Below are 23007 nucleotides of genomic sequence, written 5' to 3'. Positions count from 1 at the left end.
GCTACCAAAAAGACAAAAGCGTTCGCGGTACTTGTTTACCGTTTTCCCAGCCACTCCAGTTTCCATTTAGACGGTGTGCTCGCTCGCTCGAGCAGAAGAGGAGGACAGATTTCTCTTCTTCGAGTCGATCGACTAGAACGCGGGACGCGGACACGGACAATAGAGAGAATAGAGAAAATAATTTTCAGCTTCTGCGTGCTCGACGTTTCCGCGTCACCGTCGTGGTGATTTGTTGCCTGATGATGCCTCCGAACAGTCGTAACGGTACAGACGACGAGCCTTTCCTTCGTTTCTTTCGTCTCCGAGGGAAAGACAGCCGCGTTTCGCGCGCGCGTCTGAATTATTTGCCACGCGAGCAGGATAAAATTCGGTATTTGCCTGCCGGTGAGACGGTCGCGAGTAACATCTAGCGATCTCTCCTCGGATGAAATGTAATCTCGTGTATAAAGCTAGTCCCTTTCGTTCGATAAAGTATGGTGAAGGTTCTACGGGTGAAACGATACACGCGTCTACGCGAAATCTATTCCGAAGCAGCCTTTAAACGATGGAAACGCAACTGAAAGTTAATCGAGCTAACTGAAAGGGAGGCTCGAGAGCGAGGTGGAAGTGAAAAGGGAGGAAAGGGAATTCTCTCGATACGGATCGTGATAACTGAAAGAGTCAATCTGGAAATTGGCCAGTCTCACGGTGTATTTTCCACTATTTCGATCGTCTCGGATTTTTCGAAGATTAGAACGCGTAGCGGCGATAAATATCGAGGAGGGACGAAAAACCCCGTATGATGACCGAGACGCGGTTCATTCTTTTATGCCGGTCTTCGCCGTCGATTCGATCGACGTTTTCTTCTTTTTCACCAACGGTACGGGGCTCTGCACCTTTCTTCCTCCCGTTCGTGGCTGGTCTTCGTCCCGTTCTCGTCTTGGGTCCGGTTGTCCGTTCGTTTTGCTCCGTTTTGGTTGTTTCGAGGAGCTCGAGCCTCGCAACGGCGCGTACCTCCCGAAAAAAGGGTGGGATCGAGGATGAAAAAGTAGTTAGAAAAATCGGAGAGATCGATCCGAGGAGGAAAATGAGAAAAAGGTGGGGACCGTTAGGTGGCTGCAGGTGGATGTGTAGCGGCTGGCAGACACGAGGAGAGCCGGCTGATGCAAGTTCGATGCAGTCTCTCGTACTCGATGGAAAGGCACGCGAAAGAATTCAGGGTTGAAAGTGTGTAAGTATAACACGAGTGGTCGCGTCGTGTCTTGTCTGGTCCGGCGATTACAGCGCGGCGCGACGTGTCGAAGAGAGCGAGTGAAAAAGGGCGAGAGGGGAACAGCCGGAGGGAGTAATTGGGCTGAACGCGAATAAGAAGTTGGCTGATGCAAGAATCGAGTCTCGGTCAGGCATTTCCTTCTCGGAAATACGTCTCGGAAGGAAGCTCGGTTATCCTTTCGCGATTAATCGGTTTTATTTATCGTGGATATCGGCCGTTCGCAACGCGTTCCGTTACAAATAATTAACGTTGATCGCGGGACGCGGGGGTGTTTATCAGCGATTCCTCTTCGTTAAACCTGTTCGCCTCGTCTTAAATCTAAAGTGGAAGTCGACGATGAATTCGCACGGAGAATCGAGTAATTTCTCGAGGGACGCGGTCAGTGGTAGCGTTATTTCGCCGTCCCTCGAGTATCTCCCCAAACATCGTCGGTATTCCGGCTACAATACGTACACGAGTATAGAAACTTCCCTCTTTACGATTCTACTCTGGTTCTCGTTGAAATTTCCATAATTGACATTCTTCTCGGTTGCCACCGGTTTTGCGGATTCGATAAACGCATTCCCGTATTTATTCCGTGAGAGGATCCCCCATTTTACATCGCGCAAGAACTATGGCGCCGATGTTTCACAACTGCCGGAACTGGAGCTCGACCGCGTTCACCGAGTCGACGAGTTTTAATCTCGTATTAATATTCGTGACAGTTTTCTTCTTTTTCCGCGGGGCGTGAAAGCTATGCGAACACCTCTGGAACCGCGCACGCTCGGTAGGAGGTCGTCGACAGCCGTCGGAGAGCTTAAAATTCGTAGCACGAAATCGTGGTTGGACCGGCTCGTTCGTTTCCCGCTCGAACGGAGCCACGTTTTTCTTTACCTTTCGCAATACCACCACGGGGATATGGGATCATCGATCAGCCGCGATCGCGACTCGTACGTAAGAATATCGCACGCGTCTCGAAATGAAGCGCGACGGGAGCCAGGACGAAGGACGCAACCGTGTCGCTTCGCTCGAGCGCTTTACGGTGTGACCCAGAAACCGAACCGCGAACACGCCCCGTAAAATTAGGCTTTCGCAAAATCTTTACTCGCTCGAGAAGGTACACCCTCTTCCTATCGACGAGCAACGATATTATTCCCCCTTTCCGATATTTCCCCCTTTTATATCGTGCCCTCTTTCACGATTCGACGCGACGAGGGTATTGCGCGTTCGATTCGTTCGCGATGGCCGAAACACCGAGCAAAGATCGATTCGATCGCGATCAACGGGCGCGCGTACGGATCATCGTAGTAAATTACATAACGCCGTGACACCGATACAAAGTGCACGATCGTAACGCTGCTGCTTTGAACTCTCGAAATGCGAACGGTTATCAAACGAGGGGAACTGGAACCGAGAAATCCGTCTCGATCGGTGCCGCGACGCGCCGTTAGGGGTAGCTGGTCAATCGGTTTTATAAACCTCCTACCTACGGTAAACGTGTCGTTCTTATTCCGAGAAATCCTCTCGTAAAAAAGCCCGCGCATCGTAATCGTTCGCGTTCGCCCAGACGAGTAAACGCCGAACCGTTTAAGTCGAGGAAAAATACGAGGAATATATTTCACCGTCGAAAATGTTTGTCCCGTGCAAACGCTCGACCGATAGAGGCGCGTGTTTCGACGGAGGGGAAAGAATCACTCGAGAAAGGTATATAAATTCCTCGAGTATCCAAAGTTTTATCTCGAGGGACCACGCCTCCGTATCGAAGGGTGAACAACTCCCGATGCCCCTTTTTTTTTTTTCTTTTAGAAGCACGCTAGCTACGCAGCTTCCATCGAAAATGTTGGAGTTTTGCAACGACGCGCGTTCCCATCGGTTCATTCGTCTTCGTCTCGACCGTCCTTGGTCGAGAGAAAAGTGAAAATGTCGCAACGCGTTACACTCGCGAAAATTACAGGCCAAGAAAATTGCGCTCGCACCGCGAACCTCTTAACGTCGAATAATCAACGTCGCGCACCGTGCCCGACGATTATAGGTGAAAGGAAATCGTACGCGTAGCTGCTGAATAAACGTATAATTTATGTGAACAGGAAAAGCTAAAAACAAAAGAAACAAATAAGCATTCTGACGCGATTGTTCGTTTTATCATCGAATCGATCGCAATGTTTTGCACGCGTAATGATTTCGCGGCTGTCGCGAATCGCGCGTACACGCTCGTCACCCGTGCGGTTCTAAACTATACTACATCGAGAAGGAAAATCGAACGAAAATCTGATTACTAATAAATGTTTCTTTGGAATACTCACTCTTGTGCCTGGAGAATCTCCTGAGCTTCTTGAAAAACGGCATGTTTCCGCGATGGTGATGGTGGTGATGGTTATACCCGATAATATCGATCGATCGATCGACTCCCCGGTTTAATCGTACTCGAGCCTCGTCGAGCGGATCCGTGGAGCGAAGAAAAACCGCCCTCGTGCGTGAACGAACGAGCTCGGAGTGCCGCCTACTGGTTTACATCGGGATACGAGCGGTCGTCCGCGCATTCCGTCTGCCTCTTACTCGATCCCGAGTTCGCCGCTTCTCCCTTACCAGTCGGACTCCTATACGCGTTCACACTTATCCCTACTATCCGATTTTACGAGCCTCCAACAACACCACCGCACGACGCGACGTATGCTTACATCTCCGCGCTTCGACTCCTCTAATTTTATGCCCAATCATTTGCCCTTGAATCGATCTCGTCTATACGATATATGCGCTCGCGATAACCGTGTACGCAGCGCTTCGTCGCGAGTAACTGGTTCGCGCGAACTTTCCGATTAATAACGTACATAGCCGTTAGAAGTGGCAAGTTGAGTTTAGTAGGTGAGAAGGCAAGCGGACGGTTGAAAGTTCTTGAAGCGGTTCGCGATTCAAATTCGCGGTCCTCGCCGTACGGCTACGTGGAAAGAGTGAACGGTCGGGGACAAAGTTTAAGCCGCTTCGATTAAGTCGTCTCCGCGGTATTCGATCGAAGATGAAATTGTCCCGTAGGACCTTCCTCGCCTCGATGGATCAATCGAACGGGAGTAAAAAAGAAACAAACTCCCTCGACTGCGTCCAGACGGTGAACTTTCGACCAGCCACGCGAACGAACTTCGATATTGCCGAATCTCGAGCGCGGAAAATTAGCTTTCACGGACGTTCACCCCCCGGACGCGATTCGTCGAGCGACGAGTTTTATCAATTTGCGACGAACGCGACGCAGTCTCCTATATTTCTCGCGAATAAAGGCCGCTCTTTATACCTATAGGTGTATTAAAGAAAGTTTGCCAAGCTGGCGAGAGTTTTCACACAAATCTTCGAAATCGAGCCTCGAGATCTCGCGCAACAGCCAACGCACAGCTCGAACCCCGAGCCGATGCGATCCGAGGAAAATTGAATCGCGAAACTTTCCCAACCCTTCGGACCAGAACTTTAATATCCGAACGTGGCAAGTTCAATACCGCTGGCAGTCACGCTGATGCCTCCTCATCGACCCGAGTCCGAATCTGGAGCTCGCCTTGCGATCATTCCGGGACCGTTGAAATTTAATTGCCACCGATAAGGAACCTTGTGTACGCGCGAATTAATAGCTGGACGACGTTCACCAGAATGGAGACTGAAACGAGATTACCCGTGGTGTAACGTTCACGGTTCATTAACTCCGATATTCGATTACAACGACCAGGAGAAATATGAAAAACGCGACGCGAGCTAACCAAGAATCGTTACGCGATTAAGGAGTAAAATAATAGGTCCGATGGAGCTCTCAGCGATCGATATCGGACGGCGGCATATCGGAGGTTCGCCAGGCGACGTTCCCTAGCCGACGTTGCGTAATTGAACAGTGTCGCGTCCGCAGACCCACCGGAACGCATCACCGTTCCCATAAATCACGATCTAATCGACATTTTGACCGCAACTACGCCCACGAAAGTGCAACGCGCAACGTTTCGTTGAATAATCGTCGTCGACCGATGCTCCCCCGCTGCTACGATAGAGGCGGCAGGAAATTTTAGTTTCGAGATCGAGCTCTTGTTAGCTGACTGAGAAAAACGCGTGCGAAAATATCGGCGCTGAAAACCACCACGGGAAACGTTCGTTGTAAACTTTCGAGGAATACGAACGAGGACACCGGCATTTTTCTTCCGCCTCGCTCGTCCTCCGTTTTACCTCCCTCTATTCTTCTCCACCGCTATTCCCAACCATAATGCGGATATCATTTCCGCGAGACTAGGTTTCCACTGAAAATATCCACGATGGGAAACCCCCTCGATATACGGAATGAAATCGAACGTATGCGCGTTCAACGTTCAGTCTTTGCTCCCTCGAAACGTATCGCTAAACGCGTTTCGTTTATTTCCATCTGGAAAATCATTGAAATCCCTCCTTCTCTGTCCATACTGTGCGATGAAAAGATAGTAATTTTAATACGTTTTACAGCCCAGACGACACAGCAACTCGCATAACACTTCCAAGATCACCATCGTGTCACGGTGACGTCCCCAGGTTCCGTAACCCCGCAGAGCTATCACCAAGATTACACGTATTTAGATGCACCTGATACCGCCTGCCAATGCCGTGTATTCATCAATTTTCTCACCAGTGAGGTTTGTCATACAGCGATTATTGGTTGCAACTGAGAATGTTAAGTAACGTATGTAAATATAAATAATATCATCGCACTGCTCTTACTGCGATAAAATTGTATTATCGGGATGTATATTTCAATAATTTCATTCTAATTTATTCTGTATTTCCCGCTTTAGAAGTAAGAGAGAGAAAGATATATAAGAATGCTACAAGAAAGAGTGAGACAGATGCACCTACCTTGATCTAGAACCCGTGGCGCCATCTCTGTGAAAACTGCTGAAACTCGTCGCTCAGCGGTACCGACAGCAAAGTAAACTACTTAGAACAACTAGCGCCATCTCTTAGTGAAGTGCTGAAACTGTTCGGGAATTAGTTCCAGTTTTCTCCGCACAGATGGCGCTAGTAGTCTGTCGATAACGCTGAGCGAGCAGTTTGAGCACTTTTCACAGAGATGGCGCCACGGGTTCTAGAGCAAGGTAGGTGCATCTGTCTCACTCTTTCTTGTAGCATTCTTATATATCTTTCTCTCTCTTACTTCTAAAGCGGGAAATATATGTGTCACAATCTTGCTCGTTAGATGGCGTCAGTGTCGTCGGTGGTGAATTACGCAAAACAAGAGGGTGTAAAATGTTTGCCGAATGTGTGAGTGTAAAACATAAATAATAGCAATTTAATTGAAGTTATCGTTAAAGGGCTTCATCTATGAAGCAGAAAATTATCGAAATATTACCTTGTTAAAATTGATAACCGCACAATCGTGCAACGTACGATTACATAACCTCACTTGACATAACCTGCTGGAATTTGTAAGTTTTACTTAAACTAGAGAGAATGGCGAATCGTACGAACGTTTTATTGACATTTGTACGTGGCCATCGAAACTATACAAAGGCATGGCTCGAAGATGCTGTCAGATACGGTTTAGTCAAATATCATCCAATGTAAGGGAAATAGAAGACTTGTGTTTGACGCGTGATCGCAAATCGTTAAACAAGTGTTTCGCATTTCAGAAAAAAGGACCACGTGGATCCTCCGATTACACCGTCGAAGGTATTAATGATTTACAGAGTGAAACCTTTCAAGGGCAATCCCTATTGGGACAAGGATACGCTCACCAAATTAGGATTCGAAGAACACGTAAGAGATTCTATGCTTACCTTGGCTATGTCGATAATTTCATTTTCAGCGATTACGTTCGAGTTCCACGAAGGAATTATACATTGCAGTGTAACGATCCAGTGTTTGTAAAGAACATACCGGAAGTATGTGCGGAACTTTGGAAAATTAAACATTTGATAAAAGTTATCCCGGTAAAATTGCCAGAGAAGTTGCCGGATGTTGACGACCAAACAGAATTTCGCGTAGACGAAATGGGAAAGGTTCGCGTTACTGGAAAAGTTGATCCTGCGCGATACCAGGCTACTATGGAAGCTCGGAATTCGATAAAACGAATGGATGGTAAAGACATATCGGAAAAACTTAGGCTAAAGTGGCTTCAAGGAAATCTTATATAATGCAATAAATGGTAGAAATGTTGTATCGTAACGCATAGTTGTCGTCGTATTTGATACTCGTTACGCGTTGTGGATAAGAAGAGGGTTCTATCGGACAGTTGTTGAACAAATAATATACTTTATTTGTATACTGGTTACAGCCGTTTGGCTGTGTTACAATCTACCAACGGTAATGTTAAAATTTCGGTGTATTTTTTTTTTACAATTTTTTTCTGTCGTTTCGTATATTCGAGCAAAATCTATCGTGGAAGATGAGTGCCGCTTTGGGTCAGTCGTGCGGACCTACTTATATACGGTGTTCCAAAAATGAAACAAATTTCGTCTAAACTTTAATGAGCGAGACTAGATCGACGAGCAGTCTTACGCGGTAAACGAAACATCTTAAACGTATATCTCAAAGACATTCCACTAGGCCGTTTTAAATCTCTCGAAAAAGACCGTTCAGTTAAAAGTCTGACAAGCGCGCTACCAATACGGAACGCGACTCCTCTGTATCCTGGCTAACTTTTTAATCGACTAACCGTTTCCGACGAAAATACTGACTTACGTTAAAACCGTTTACGAGACGAAGAAGTAGCCTAGACACGAGGTCGTAAACCTAATTTTGTATCGTTACTCTAGATCCTATTAAAACAAGTCTGAGCTCGTACGTGCTTAAATAGAAGTCACAAAACTTTGATAACTCTGAATACTGGAAATTCTAATAACAAAGAAACGGCCATCGTTTCCATCCCCTCCTTCACCGAAGGACGTTACCTATTATTACCGATTATTTAAGAAGAATTAGTCCGCCGTCGACTCCGCAGTTTCCAAAATCGCCTGTCCCTGGACGTATGATGAATAGAAATAGTATTTTGTGCTTTGGATCCTTTCTCAGGCATGTACATCCTGAGAAGCCTCGCGGCGCGTTCCTCCTGCGACCTGTCCGCGGCCTTTCCGCTCAGAAAGCTAAGCAGCTTCATACTGCGTCGTTTTATTCTCAATCTATTTAAAAAATTCTTCTCTGTTGTTCTAGAGGGACTGCTGTCGTTCTGATCGTCCGAATCCTCCTCGAGCTTCTTCGTTTTCCGCTGGAACAACTCGATTCGTTTCCTTCGCTCGTGCTGCGCCTCGCCCCTTCGATTCCATCGACGGCTCTTCGAGTCCCCGTGCTCGCCCGACGACGAATACTCCTCCCTCCTGGCTTGCTCGGCGTTCCTGCTGCTAGCCTCTTCGGCCCTGCGCGCCACCGACTCCAGTTCTTTCAACCGTTCCGCTTCTTTCGACGTCTTCAACGCGTCCGAGGACGTACCAGTCTCAGCCGCGTACGCGGTCTCCTCGACGTCCGACAGTTTTCTATGAAGATTCACTATTTTCCTGCGAAACTCCTCGTCCTCCTGGCTCAGTTTAGCGAAGATGCGATCCCGTTCGTTCGTATCGGAGCTCGAGCCGACGTTCTTCGACGCCGCCGTTTGAAACCGCTGTCACCACCATCCGACTTGATCCTTCGCGCTACCAGACGAGTCTTCCTCCTCCGGGAGCGGTTCCAACCTTTGTCTGCCCAAAAAACACCTGAGGGAGCTCAGGCTTCCGCTGCCCAGCAACTGATCCATGTTCAATTCCGGCAGGTTGCACTCCTCGGCCTCGGACTCCTGGTCGACGTCATCGTCCGCCGACAGGTTCAGCCCGTAGTTGTCCTCGCCGGAAGCAGTCCCGTTTCCTGCACCGTTCGGCGGCGGCTAGGGAAGTCAGGCACAGCTCGGGCTAGTGATTCTTTGCAAACACAAAGGGCAAGCATTGTCATGCAGACGCGTGCGAAGCTTATCGTTATCGTTTCGAGTCGATTTCTCTCTTTTTGTTACCGTACCCCTTTCGCAGTTCGATACCGAGATACAGCTTACCTTTACCGTGGTTTCGGATAGGACAGACGGACGGACGGTGGTGATTCGCGAGAACAAGCAAGGCTGTTGGTACAAGCTGCTAGAGATCGACGAAAGAAAAGCGACGCCGTCGAAGAGGAAACTAACGAATTCGAATGATTACCGAACTAGCGGAGAAGCTTTCGTCGTCGGGGCCACCGGAGGTCGGAGTACCCCAGATATCGTCGCCGGACGTAGCCCCAGAGGTGGTGCCCTCCTCGTCGTTCGGATCCAACGAGAATTCGGTCCGTTCCGGCGGAACAGGCGGCTGAAGGAGATACCCGCCCACGCCCTCGCCCAATTGCTCGAGCAGAGCCATCTTGCTGACCACGTAGCTGCTAGCTCTCGCCGTCCACGCTCTCAACCCCGTGGGCGGCGACTCGGAGTCTCGATTGTCGTCCTCGCCTTGTTCCTCGAGCTCGTCGTCCTGATCCAGACTGCTCATCGTGCCGAATCTTCTCAACGCTCTGGAACGTCGTAGAGAAACGTTGTTGGCCCGAAACGACGAAAGGATCGTTCGACGTACCTGTACGGTGGCTCGCCGTCGCAATCGAGATCGTCCTCGCTCCCGTCTTCGGTGTTACCGTCCGCCGGTGTATACGGGCCAGGACTGTTCCTTCCGGGGCTGTCGTGCGGGCCGTTTCTCAGCCTGTTTCTGATGCAGAAATCAGGCGTTGGCGGCACGACCGAGATCTTTGGGGGTAACGGTGAGAACGGATCTCTGGTCAGAGGTGGCGTTGGACAGCCTGATCTACAATTACAAGCGTACTCGTTTGTCAACGAAACATTTGTTCCGTAGTATGCGTTTCCTCCCGGTTGCTGCCGTCGGTACCTGTGGCATCGTCTGCAGATACTGATCGAACTGGCCGAGTTCTCCTTCGAGGACGCGAAGCTGCCGTTCTTCCTCGCGGTCACGCTGTTGGATTTCACGGTGCTGAGACTCGCGCTCGAGGCGGTGCTTTGCTGCTCCATGTCGGAATTAATCACCTCCGCGACATCTTCCGTCGGTACGTTTTGCTCTCGACTCGGCTCGATCGCGTTCGCGTTCTCGTTCTCGTTCTCGTTCTCGTTCTCGTTCTCGTTACTCGTTTCCCTCGGTGCTCGTGCCGCCAGCTCTTCGACCGTCCACTCCTCTATCGGAGCTTCCTCGTGATCCGGCGGTGGTATTTGATGAGAGTTGCGCACCCATTGCGCGAGGTGATTGTTCTCGGCTGAACTTTTGATAATCTCGTCGATGCTCTCGGCGGAGCGCGACTCCCGTTTCTCTTCGTCTTGTTTTCGCGACTCCCTGGTAGTGGTAGTGGTCTGTTCGGGCCGAGAATCGACAAATGGAAACTTCCCGTCGAAAGTCTCGCCGACCCGCGAACTCACCTGCGAGCTCTCCGTGGATTCTCTAACCGTGGCGGTGGTGAAATTGCTACCGGTGATCGGACTCTCTTCCGGGCTGTCTTGACTCGGCGTTCCCCCATAGCCTGTATTCACATAGATTCTAAAATGCAACGAATTAGTGTGGTTCGTATTCGAGGCCGCGAACAAATTCCGAACCGGTGGAAAAGTGTAGCTTACATCTGTCGTTGAAGGAGATTGTGCCAGACGGCCTTCAGTTCCGGCGTCGGGGCTCGCAACACCAGTACCCGTCTTCGAGGTCGACTGTGAGGACTGCAACCGCCGCTGTTGGCCACCTCTGCGTGGCCGTTCTCCGAGTTTCTGCTCGGATTAATCGCGATTTGCAATCGGAACTCCGTTGGCCTCTTGCGGACGGTGAAACAAGCCTCGGCGATGTTCGAGAGTCGCAGAGGCTCCTCGGTGACGAATAGAACGCGATCACGGGATACCCGGGCGAACACGAGGAGATCGGTCAGAAGCAACGCCCACGATGGTTGCATTCGCGCTCGTCCCTCGACTTTCGCGAGCGCGCCTCCGAATAGCCTGTGAAACATCGTCTGGTAACACCTCTTTCCTTTCTCGATCGGATCGATTCGAACGCACCATTGTCTGCCAGGCATGGCCAAGGTGAACGGTTTGCATCTCGCGAAGACCAGTCGAGATTCGACCTCTTGCAAACTAAGCAGAGGCCTTCCGGTGTCGCGCGGCGGTTCCATCACACCGGCGTTAGCCGTCGCCTCTCTGTACCCCTGAGCCAAGTCTCTGGCTTGTTGGCAATTTCTCGGCGACGCCAAACCCAACAGTCTCGTCATCTCTCTACGGAGGGCGAGAGAAGAGAAGAGAAGAGAAGAGAAGAGAGGGAGGTTGACGAGGGGTGACGCTACGGGAAACTAGTAGGTAACCAGTGGGAAAAACGCACCTGTAATGTTCTAGAGGTAAGAGCAAGACGCCCGTCAAGTCGGGACGTCTCTTGTGCGGGACAGCTGGCTCGCATACGAGCTTCGCGAACGCCGTGTTTCGTCTAAGAGCGACCAATAGGCAGCACGCGCGTTGCAGCCCGCTCAGATATCTTCTGTAGGCAGCGGTGATCCTCGGCACTCTGCAGAGGTAACTCTCGACTCCGCCGCCCTCGTCTCGTATCTCCTCGGAGATCTTTAGCAGCTCGTCGAGGTTTTGGAATAGCGTCAAATAATCGGCGGCGGACAGGACGTCCCGTCTCTCGGCCAGAGGCGTCATGAAACGCGCGTGACCGCTCTTCAGGATACCCCAGTATCGCGCCTCGCGGACGGACAGCTCCTCTTCCGGGGGCGCGTCCGGGGCGAGGTTCGGAAACACCTGAACGACAAGCACGACGAGTCGTCCCGTCCGTATTATCAACTTATGCGGGGTGGAGAGAGAGAGAGAGAGAGGAAGGATCGTTTTCTCGAGTATGCGGTACCGCATGCAGAAAAATTCTCGTCTGATGGGATATCTCGTTAAGGGAGAGGGGTGAAATAAATAAATAAAATGCGATTGATGCTTTTAAAATAGAACTTGTTGAGCAACAAAGAAAGGCAACCATCGGAATTACAAAACATAACCGCATCATAACTTAATCGTGTCCAGAACGGAGAAATAAAACGGACACGCGCTATACACTAGGCGTTTACAATAAGTAGAAGAGAGTCACGCGAGAGAGCAATGTACAAGAGTAAGTTGGCGCGACGCGACGTGCAACGAAACATAAAAATGATCGAACAAGCTTTAAAACTGAGACGCATGCAACGCGTCGCGGCCAGCTACGTCGGTCGATTGGCGACGGTGGTGTGTAACAGGTCCGATTCGACGTTTCGGGTCCTCCTCGGAAAGCGAACGAAAAACTAATGCTACGAATAGGAGAGAAGGTAGTAAAGCGGTATCGGTGGCTTTTTTATCCGTTCGCGAAGGATCGTCTCCGGTCGTCCGAACGAGAAAGCGATTTCGAAACGGCTGAAAGGCTTTTTTTCTAGGCTAGTCTCAGACCAGAACGCCTGTACCGACCTCGGCGTTAAATGCGACCGCATGGTGTCCGCCGCCGATCGGTTGCTGCACAATGCCGACGTTCATCGAGCTGGGCCGATGCAACGACGAGTGAACGTTCCCCTTGCGGTACACCTCCAGGATCAGTTGATTCGTCGCCGTCTGAATCAGCGCGAGTATCTCTTCCCGTGATCGCGTCACCACGTTCGTCATGTCGACGAACACCACGTGATCACCTGGCCTCAGACCGGACCGTTCCGCCGGGCTGCCAGGATCGACGCGTTCCACGCGGGGCGGTCTTCCCCAGCTGAGCGAGAAGCCCCATGGAACCTACGGTTCGAGAGATTGCTTGATTGACGTTGCCCGCGGAAAATGAGAGACACAGAGATGAAGAGGATTCTCGAGTCGCGAGTGACTAACCTGATTAGCCGCGGTCTGTCTTATCAGCCTCCTGGTTACGGTGCACGGCGTTCTACCGCCCCTGGCTGTGAAACCCGGATGCAGCGGCAACCCGGTCAAAGGATCGATTGGCTCTAACTCGAGATGCCTCAAATACGTCAGATCTTCCGCACCTGAATTGTTATTATCTGGTTCCCCGTCCTTCGACAACGGCGGCGAGACTCCGCAATCCTGTGGCAGACCCGCGTACGGAGCACTCGTGTTTCGACCGGTTCCTGCTTCTAACGGATGCCATGTCGCTTCCTGAAAGTACAACCGACTCTGGTTACTCGGGTCCGCCGGTTGGAATTGTACTCTGAACCGAGAACGTGCTCGTTCCATCGTTCAACAGAACACGAATAGTTTCAAGAGAACTCCGACCACGAAGAACACCGCGCAGTAAATAGCTACGACGATCATTTTCCGCTTTACGTGTCGTCGAACAGAGCTCGGATGAAATCGCCGAGATATCTCGAGGACACCTGCCACTTTTCAACGAGGTCAAAACGCGAGTGAATCGTTGCTCGAGTTACGTTTCCCTCGCCTCCTCCTCCGTAACGAGCTTAGCCCTGACCTTCGTCCAAGAAGACTTACGAATACCGGTAAACAGCTGACGTGCCATCGCGTATCAACTTCCTCCTCGCGCAAACCCGATACTATTGCTCGCGCGATCGATCGATACGTTCTTCGAAAATTTCTTTCCCAACTTTTCTTTCGTTCCTTTGATATTTACCTTATCCTGTGACAGGGGTAAGGGTAGAGTCATGCAGCCCAGTAGCTCGCTACGTCTGAAACACGAGAAGGGAAAAGGACGCATAAACGTCGGTGGGAGACGTGGTGTACATCGTATTGGTTAGACGGCGCGCACGTACATGCAGGTAACTTTCAACTATTTACATCGGAGGTTTCCCGTGCAACGTTGCAGAGACGCGCGGATACGACGAGCAAGTGCACGTGGCGAGTACGATGCGCATGCTTCCAGGGAATCGATTCCCCTCCTACCGCGTATACCTTATCCCAGAAATTGCTTTCGCATCGGTATTTCGATGGACCGTCCTTTCGAAACGAACCGGCTTCCAGATTTATTCGATTCTCGAGCCCTCCTCTCTTATCGATCGGTTAACCACCAAATTAATCCCTCGCGTCTTAATTTTTAGCAGATTCGCGAGTGTTCTCGTTCCACGATTTCCGATTGGGCATTACCGAGAATATTCGGAGCAGGGTTACTTGGCTGATCCGTCTCGCCGCAGTTCTTGACCCCGATATCTTGTTAGGAACGCGAACGGATAATAAAAATGGCACCGGGGTTGATTATTCTCCGGAGCATGCTCACCTCGCGCGACGATCCCTGTGCCAGACCGCGATGTCCAGGGACGTGGGCTTGCCGCTGCTCGAGTGATTGTTGTTCGCCGGGCAGGGCAGTATCAAGGTCTCGTGGAATACAGGATTCGGCGTAGCCCTGTGCACCGCCGTTCGCTTGACCACCCCCTCGCCGTTCGTGCTCCTCTTCAGGCTCGCTTTCACGTACGCGTGAATGGGACCCTCGTACGCCCTCCTCAGGTCCTTGCACCGTATCACTGCGCGAAACAGAAAAACAACCTCAAACTGTAGTAGAGGGAGAGAGAAGAGAGAGAAAGAAAGAGAGAGAGAGAGAGAGAAAGAGAGAAAGAGAGAGAGAGATATCCGTATCCCACACGTCCGATCGTTCCTTTGCGCGCACTACGCGCGCTACTACTCGTCCGTCCGACCGATGCGGCGCTCCTCTACTTGCCGCAGCCACGTTCTTCCCGTTCTTCTCGCGACTGAACCGTTCGAGACGCGAACCGCTCGAACCGATCCGACGAGGATCGATGCGTTCGCAAAGGAACCATCGCGGCGGTCGCGAAATTTATCGACGGAACGGTGGAGGGGAGGCGCGCGAGCTCGAGATGCCCGTTGGGGAAGGAAGCCTCCAAGATTTCCCGAGGGTTGTTTACGGAGCAAGTTTACGCGTACCGCCAACAATCGATGCTGGTACTACCGCTTACTAACCGGGAAGCGAACTGGCAGGAGGGTCTGTGGGTTACTGGCACACTCCTCTATCGCGGGCCGCCAACTGAAACACCCCCTCTCGTCTCCCACCTAACTGGCGCATGCTTTTTCGCTACCGTATCTCTTCCCAGGGACGTGTTCGAGACGCGGACGCCTTCCTCTCTCTCTCTCTCTCTCTCTCTCTCTCTCTCTCTAGCCGCGTACTCACCTCGAACGTGTATCCGATCGTTCACCAGCGAACACTCGATCTCGATCGAGCCGTGGCTGTTCGCCTTCGGTGGCTCGGTTTCCGGGCTGAACTTGAGACACCGTCTGACAGTGGCGACCAACGGGGTCTCCGGTGTGTTCGGCATCGAATTCAACAACGATTTCGAGCTATGAAAATCGTCCGTGACCGTCGACTTTGGACTGTCCAGATCCCAAGTGTTCGCTTTCCTCTCGACTCCGTCCTCCTCCTTGCGATCCTCGAGATCGCCGAATTTCGGCTCGAACTCGTCCAGATCGGTCTCCAACGCGAGCTTCTTCACGTTCGGGTTGACAGCCTCCACCAAACTGTCCCGTGGTTTCGACGATTTCGCGCTGGTGGACGGACTGTGACTGGACGATCGCCTCTTCGCTCGTTTGCCCGCGAATATTTTCTCCGTGTCCTTGCGATGCCGCTTCCTTCGAATGCCCCGCTGCCTCTTCAGCGTGAACTCTCCCTCGAGATCGTTGCTGGGCGACGCGAACGCCCAGGACATCGGCGAGGGATCCTCCAGAAGCTGACTGGCCGACGAGACGGAGCTGTCGTTGTGACACGCGGTCTCCTCTTGCTCCACGATCGTCTCGTACGTGTGATCGACTCTCGCGAAACTCTCGTCCTCGCAGCTACCCTCGAGCACCTTCTTCCGCTCCTCGACGTCGCCCAACAGAATCTCCGCCACCGTTTTCCCGCTGAAATTGATCTCTTGCTCCCTAAACGGAAAACCGGATTATTATTAACAGTCGGAGCTAATAATACTCGAGGACTCTCTTACCTGTTGAGAACTTCCGTAACGGTGTTGTCCATGTTTTCGAATTTCGGTAGATCTTGGTCGATGGTCAAATTGGACAGTTTCCCAGTGAGAGGGGTCTGGCCGTGATTCTTGGTTTTAAAGGGACTCGCGAGTGGGACTGGCTTGCCGTGATACGGGGTTTTGCAACGGGCGTGGATCTTTCGGATCTTCGCCAATTTCGGGAGATACGTAATCTTCGTGCAGTCGGCGAGCTTGGTTCTCGTCTCGTCGTTCCGAGCGTGAACCGATCTGTTCTTGGTGAGGGGCACCGACTCGACCTCCATCACGTCTTCGGGGCTGGTGGCCATCGATATTTGTTGAAAAAAGTCCGAAACGTGCGACTGGAGATTCGCCCTGGCCTCGTTCACGATGTTTTGCGGTAGCTCGCTGTCGCTCTGGAAATTGGTCGTTCTAGTTTTCATAAAGAGGACCGGATCCGTTGGCAGGGTCAGAGCTGTCGAGCGTTTGCTGCCCGCCGGGAAGAACGTTAACGGGCCGATATCGGTGTCGACCCGCGGCGTGCTTTGGTAAAAGCTCTCCGTGACCGATGACTTCTCCGGTTGTTGCGACATCGACTGACGCTTGTTCCCGCGCAAATTAGGCTTCGTCGCCTGAAACCAAATCCGTCGCTGCTAAATTTACCCTGTGCCCCTAAAAAAGCCCGAAGAAACGGAGGAAAAGCATCGATAATACCTGAAAGTACGTCCTCAAGTCGCTGCTGTGGCTCCTGCATCTCCTTCGACGGGCTGGCGTCGTTCTCGTCGATACATTCTCGGCGTTTTGACCGGGTACACTTCGAGCTTTCGTCCCAGCAGCGGGAGGCGTGTTAGATAGGTCCCGAAAGGGCCTGCGGGGTGCCTTGTTCAGGCTAGGCGGCCCGTGAGGCGTCGAGCTGCTCGCCGACAACGATCTCGAAACCGTCCATTTCAGCATTTCTAAGGACAGAAAGCAAACCCCTAACTAAGCGGTACGCTCCTTTATCGATTCGATCGCGTTTTCCTCGTTTACTCGTCGCCAGTCGCGGGATTCTTGACACTCGCGCGACGATCCTCGGACCTCCAGAGTCAATTTCCGTTTAGGCGACGCGGTGGGCCGAACGCGATGACAAAAAGAGAAAAGAGTACGAGACTCGTGCGTGCACCTGTCACAGCATACGGGAAACAACGAAACAGGTGAAACCCCCGGTACACCTGAGTTCGTTTCACGGCTTAACGCTTGGTCCGCGCTAACGAACGGTCGAACGATGTATACGGAATCTACGAGAGGAGAACGGAAATTGTACCGTGTCTCGAATCGTTCGTTCCTACGTCAGTCACGAAGAATGCACCGTACACGTATGTATAATTGGTAACATCGATGGGGAATGAAAAATTTGGAATCGCAGGAGGCGGCAGCAGCAGGTTTCCCCTCGTAACGGTTCCTAGGCTGGGATAGAAAACGTGTGGCGTATCGCGAAGTAGGTATAAAAATGCGGCAACGATTTGCATACAGGCTGCACGCGGCCGCGCGTTCTTCCGTCGTAACGCGCACTTTTTCACGCGCGTACTTTCGAGTCCGCTCTGTCACGTTTTCGTGCACGTACACGGCAGGCTTGTAAAGCGGCACGGGCACCTGCCCATATGGTGGCGGTCGCGTACACCGTGTTTCCCATCTGGTCTTGCAAACCATGAGAGCACGCTCGGTGTCGAACCACCGTCAACGAGACGATCGCTATCTACGCTCCTTTCACCCGTCCTCCCTTAAACGTATTCTATTCTTCTCGCGACCCTCCGCACTCTCGATGAATAGCGAGGAGAACGTTGAACGCGAACCGATCGCGACGGCGCCACTCTTCTTCCACCGTGATAAACAAACTTGAGAGCAGTCGGACTTTTAACCGGTTCGAAGATACGTTTTTAAAAGATCACACGCTCGTCCGCTAGGCGAACGTCTCGAGAGAAGGGAACCGACACGCGCGGAACCTTTTAAGAAACGGCTCGTACGCTCGAGATTCGCATCGCTAGAAATGGCTGAAGTTGTCGCGTCGACAGCACCTGCGATCCGAATCGTACTTTTTCTCCTGTACTCCGATTCGACTGGCAGGGGACAGCAAATTTCGGTTACACCATTTGCATACGCTCTCCTCTCCGCTCTCCGTCGTTCCCAACTTTCCTTCTAACCTACGAAGGGACCTACAATTTTTAGCTTCGGTTTTCGATCGATCGGAGGCACGATTGATAAATATCGTTACGCAGCCCTTTAAATGAACACCTGTGGACTTTATCGTCCCATCTAACGATCTCAGTGGCCAACCGACAAATGGCCACCGATAGGAGGAAGGAGTCGTCGACAAGTGCAACCCCTTTTCGCATTGTCCAAGGAGTTGAATCGTTGAATCGCACCGTCGACTTACTCCGAGCTTTTTAACGCCATTTAAATGCAACGCAATCCGTGTTCGACTCGAGGCTACGCTCTTTTAAATTACCTAGGGTGAAGCGCGTGCTCCGTGACGGGAATTACGAGGGCACTGTCTAACGTATTTAAAATATTAAACGATCGTGTTCTTCCTGCCAAGTGGAAAAGTGGAGAGTCTCGCACCGTTTCGATCCCTTTAATTTCCACCTCCCCTCCCGTGCCTCTCGTTTTTATAGCTTTCAAACTATCTGCGCGCGAGGCTCACGCATTCTACTTGGGTACGCGTCGTTTTCGGATCGAAATGTAAAAAGGGTGAAGGGTGGGAAGGGGCTAGAGGCTTGCTGGCCCCCTCGATCGAGTTTAATTCATTCCTTGGCTGCCCCGTACGTAGACCCCGTGGAAGAACGAGACAGGATCGAGCGGAGTCTTCCAACCGAGGAAACGAATAAAATGGAGCGACGGTTAAAAACCTTAACGCGGTTGCAAGCACGCGGAACGAGACCCTCCCCTCTTCCCTAATGTATGCTGTAAAAGTTGTTTTTAACGACTTCGAAAAGAGGTCCGAGCGTCATCCCTTTTTCTCCACGAAGCTACCCCTGTTTCTATCCGATTGTTCGACCTCCGCGAGGCAAGTATCGCGGATTGGCCGGTGGCGTCGTTCGCGCGATTAATTTCCGTGAAACGTGGGATCGCGGAAACCGCTGGCACAATACGATTACTCACGGTTCGAGGATGCGAGGAAGAAGAGAGCAGACTCAACGGTCTCGTTTCGCTTCCAGGAGAGTCGCTGTCCTCGTGGGTAACCCCGAGGGAAACAAGAAAATCCACGCGCGAAAGGAGAAGCGTCGCGGAGGAACTTGAAATTCTGCCGCGGAAGGAAGAAGACGTTCACGGGCAGAGGAAGCGAAAGAGACGGAAATACAGCAAAGAGGGAGGGCAGGTGAGCACTTGGTACCTAATCCCTTTTGAAAAGGTCGCAAACACACGCGCGCGCGCGCGAGCGAGCGAGCGAGCGAATGCTACACGCGCAACAAGACTGTGTACGGGCTGTGTACAGACCGCGAGCGGTCCCTAAAAATAGTCTATTCATCGTAGCGAACACCCTCCTCCCCTTCCCGTCCTTTCTCGGCTCCTTTCTCGTGCTCTTCGCTCAGCTTAGCTCGGAGACGCGCGCGGTTCTGGTTTATATTGGATTGACCCCGGGCGCACCTTTTGCCAGTGGCGTTTCTCTTCGGAATGGTCCCGTGTCTCGTCGAGGGACCAGGGGGATTTCACAAGAGAGCCAGTCGAGGACAATCAAACGCGCATTCACGGGATCCGATGTGCTCGATCTCGGAGCAGGGATAGAAAACGCGTCCCAAAGACAGGATCTCTTCGGTCTCTTCGGTCCGCGCTCTATTTCCAGCACACCTGTCCGTCCCCGTAGGGTTTCTCTCCTATTCCCATGACCGTCCAGTTCCCTTCTCGCCTTATCGCGCGCCACTCGCGAACAGAGTATCCGAAACGAAGATACTCTGTTCGTTGCGCGCGAAAGCCCACCCTCGCGAGAACCGGTCCCCGTACGGAACGGACGCAAGTCTTTCTACCTCGCGATCGAGGGAACGGGATGCGAGCCGTGTTCGAACGCAACGGCCGGAATGAAATGCCAGACGGGTAAGAAACGAACGAATTTCGGTTAATGCCGAGATCGAGATTAAACTGGAAATTTGTAAATTGTAAGGGAAGTCGGAACCTGGTTACCCTTTGGCGACGGGGTGAGGCAGGGTGCGGACACACGAAAGGACGCGTCACGAAAATAAGGCAGGAACAATAGAACGAAACGAGTCCTGACGAACAAACGCCTGGCCATTTAAATGGAGGGATCCTCGAGAAAAGGTTCCTCGAGGTGGACCCACGGGGTCCTACGAACTTGGACAGGAAAGTTTGTATAGGACCCACGGCTAGCTTTACTATACGTATATAGCTCCTTCGTTACGGATCCCTTTCATTCTTTTTTTTTTCTTTCTTCCTCTCTTTCGACCTCTTTCTTCGATCCTCGCTCGTTTTCCCTTCTTTGACAGATGTACTTACATATGTACATACCCACCGGAGCCACGCGCTCGCTCACCTTCCTTTTTTTTTCCCCCCGTCTTCTCTCATTCGTCGTCGTTTTATCGTCCACTAGCCGGCGACTCGTACCACCGGATCGTGGAGTCTTACAATTAGGCGAGCTTTCAAAAGAGCACTTGCCTTTGTTCGTGCAACGACCAAATTTGACTGCCGCGACTAGAACCAGACCAGGCCCCCTCCCCCTCTATAGCCCTCTTGCAAAGTTTCGCGCTTTTATTTCCATCCCTCGACTCCCAACTTCCACTTTTGCGCGACGAATCGTTTCAACCTCGTTTACCGTCGATCGAAGACTACTTTCCGTCGCACGCGAATGAAACAGATCGTCTACAGCCGCTCAGATTGGCAACGTGTAACCGTTAAAGTTGGCTAATTAAAAGGCGTACATTCGCGCGGTTACCAAAATGTCCTCCACTGTCACGAGTGAAATCGATTTCGCTGGAACGCGAAGGAAAACGTTCCCGCGACACTGCTAACGTTTCGATCACCTGCCTCTCCGTAGAGAGTGGATATCAGTTTTTCGAGACGACGGATAAAAAGAGGAAGAAAGCCGTGCGAAATGGATGATCGCGCCGGTCGAGTAAAAGCATCGTCGAAAGTTTACACCTTTGGAACAGGATCTCTCCGATCCGTCGAAGACGCGGCACCGATGGAAAGGAGTGGAGATACTCACTGCGCGCGGTTGAACACCAGAATTCGACTAGTACATCCAAAATCAGCAGCAGAAAATCAGCATACGAATCACTGTCTCAGGCACAAGTAGGAACGTCGCGGCACATAATCAGCGATTACGATCGCACGAAGGAGATGCGCGGCTCGCGAAAGAACGAAAGGTGTACCGGCATAGCGCAGAGGTGCCGGAACGTGGCACTTGAACGGCTGGTTCTCTACTGACGTGGTGGGGTGAGAAGGTGGGCCTTATGTAGGAAAGGGTCCCTAGGTGAGGCTACGAAACAGGAGAGACCGGCTCTCCCTCCCTCTCTTTCTCTCTCTCGTTCTCTTCCTCTATACTATCCGGCACTACACAAGGTACCAGAACCTACCTACATCCCCACTCTGAAGCCCCGTGACCTGACCACGCCGTCCACTCCACTCGCCCTAGGTGGACGGACGGACGGACGGACGGACGGTCGATCATCGACGACTCGAAGGTGCTGGTGGGTGTTCCAAGATTGCGGCCCGTTGGAATGCTAGCTGCCAACCGATAACGGGATGCCGAGCTAAGATTCTCTGGATATTCGCTTCGTTAGATAGAACGTAGATTAGCCAGAGCGTTTGGCCAAAGGCACCGTGAATCGCATAGAAAGCGTAAAGGTTCGACCCTCCGATGGCCAGGTAAGGCATCGATGCCTTTCACTGGTCAGGACTGGCGATTCTGAGGCGTACCGCAAATCTTCCACTAGAATACTTTTTGCAGAGATCTAAACGCGGAAATTGAAGGAGCGAGAAAATAGTTGTCTTCTCTTTGACGAGCACGCGACAATCTTCCGGCCGTTGCTTTCGAAAGAAGTCTAACCGTCTCTCGGTAGAATAGGTCTCGAGGCGAGGACCGGATTCTTTTGTGCACTCCCCCGCACGCGTCAAGGAAACACGCGGAACCGGACCCAATGCTCTGGCTCGAAAAAACGCGCGGTACCAATTCCTGCGGGGCGTGTTTCGTTTGTCGCTTCAGGTTGCCATCCGAAAAATCGGTGGAAATCGGCGAAATCTGCGAACGATAAGGAGGTTCTGGTAGCGCAAGGAAATAGTCGGAAGCTGGAAGAAACGTCGAGGAACATCGAAACGAAATTAGAACCGTTTCACGACTCGATAGATGCGGGACAGCTGCATTTGTAGACGCTTGTAAACACGTACCTCTCTGTCGTACGCGACTATGGAAGAGCAGATCGCGTAAGAAAGAATATCGAGCGGGGATCTCGAAGAATAATACGGTTTTATTATTGCCAGAGAATTTCGATGGGAACACAAGGCCCCGCATATCCTCGGTCGTAATTAGAGGCGGCTCGTTTCGCGTGTCCTTAAGCGCAACGCGTGCCCACGCTCGAACAAAACCGTCCAAGACTAGAGAACCCTTGACTCGTAATAAAAACTCAGTCAATAACGTCCGCCGAGCGAGTAAGGGAGGAAACGGTTGTTAAATTAAATTCCAATAAACCGATCTTTTTCGAATACGGAAGTGACAGCCGACAGAGTGAAATAGCGACATTTTTTTCCTACGATCGATCATAAAAACCGGTTAATGGACCGAAAGAAACGGGAATACCTGTGACATCGCGTTTCGAAACTGTCCTAACGACTTCGTTGCTCTCGCTCGACGCGAGAAAAGGGGAATCGAGCCTCGTTTCGAACGAAATAACTTTTTTTCC

The 23007-nt window shown here is 51.6% G+C and overlaps 4 protein-coding genes across 4 annotated transcripts in view; 2 read left to right on the top strand and 2 right to left on the bottom strand.

The window, feature by feature from the left end:
- LOC143426436 (uncharacterized) overlaps positions 1-23007 on the top strand; it is a 77056-nt gene that overhangs the window by 30199 nt on the left and 23850 nt on the right. The gene's annotated exons all lie outside the window — the stretch shown is intronic.
- LOC143426444 (uncharacterized) overlaps positions 1-23007 on the bottom strand; it is a 128797-nt gene that overhangs the window by 105697 nt on the left and 93 nt on the right. The gene's annotated exons all lie outside the window — the stretch shown is intronic.
- Mrpl30 (mitochondrial ribosomal protein L30) lies at positions 6467-7385 on the top strand. The gene is made up of 3 exons (XM_076899069.1): positions 6467-6783; positions 6853-6979; positions 7069-7385. Exons 1-3 carry the CDS (start codon positions 6674-6676, stop codon positions 7354-7356), a joined length of 525 nt encoding a protein of 174 aa, XP_076755184.1. The 5' UTR covers positions 6467-6673; the 3' UTR covers positions 7357-7385.
- Positions 7455-21563, bottom strand: Psgef (Protostome-specific GEF). The gene is made up of 16 exons (XM_076899865.1): positions 21315-21563; positions 16835-17076; positions 16124-16752; positions 15316-16061; positions 14410-14653; positions 13810-13864; positions 13059-13340; positions 12660-12968; positions 11560-11975; positions 11244-11456; positions 10821-11183; positions 10626-10743; positions 10087-10559; positions 9781-10005; positions 9379-9721; positions 7455-9074 (listed from the first exon to the last, which is right to left on the bottom strand). Exons 2-16 carry the CDS (start codon positions 17072-17074, stop codon positions 8820-8822), a joined length of 4911 nt encoding a protein of 1636 aa, XP_076755980.1. The 5' UTR covers positions 17075-17076; positions 21315-21563; the 3' UTR covers positions 7455-8819.

The sequence above is a fragment of the Xylocopa sonorina genome, chromosome 8 (genome assembly GCF_050948175.1).
Source record: "Xylocopa sonorina isolate GNS202 chromosome 8, iyXylSono1_principal, whole genome shotgun sequence".
NCBI classification, from domain to species: domain Eukaryota; kingdom Metazoa; phylum Arthropoda; class Insecta; order Hymenoptera; family Apidae; genus Xylocopa; species Xylocopa sonorina.
Note: the sequence above shows the minus strand (reverse complement) of the source record. Positions and strands in the feature narration are given on the sequence as shown.

Bases quoted from the DNA above. Each gene is read 5' to 3' on its own strand.
- Mrpl30 (XM_076899069.1), top strand. From the start codon at position 6,674: ATGGCGAATCGTACGAACGTTTTATTGACATTTGTACGTGGCCATCGA. The intron at 6,784-6,852 runs GTAAGGGAAATA...TTCGCATTTCAG, and splicing joins TTAGTCAAATATCATCCAAT to AAAAAAGGACCACGTGGATC. The intron at 6,980-7,068 runs GTAAGAGATTCT...TATACATTGCAG, and splicing joins AATTAGGATTCGAAGAACAC to TGTAACGATCCAGTGTTTGT.
- Psgef (XM_076899865.1), bottom strand. From the start codon at position 17,074: ATGCTGAAATGGACGGTTTCGAGATCGTTGTCGGCGAGCAGCTCGACG. The intron at 11,457-11,559 runs GTGCGTTTTTCC...CGCCCTCCGTAG, and splicing joins TTACCTCTAGAACATTACAG to AGAGATGACGAGACTGTTGG. The intron at 9,722-9,780 runs GTACGTCGAACG...ACGACGTTCCAG, and splicing joins GACGGCGAGCCACCGTACAG to AGCGTTGAGAAGATTCGGCA.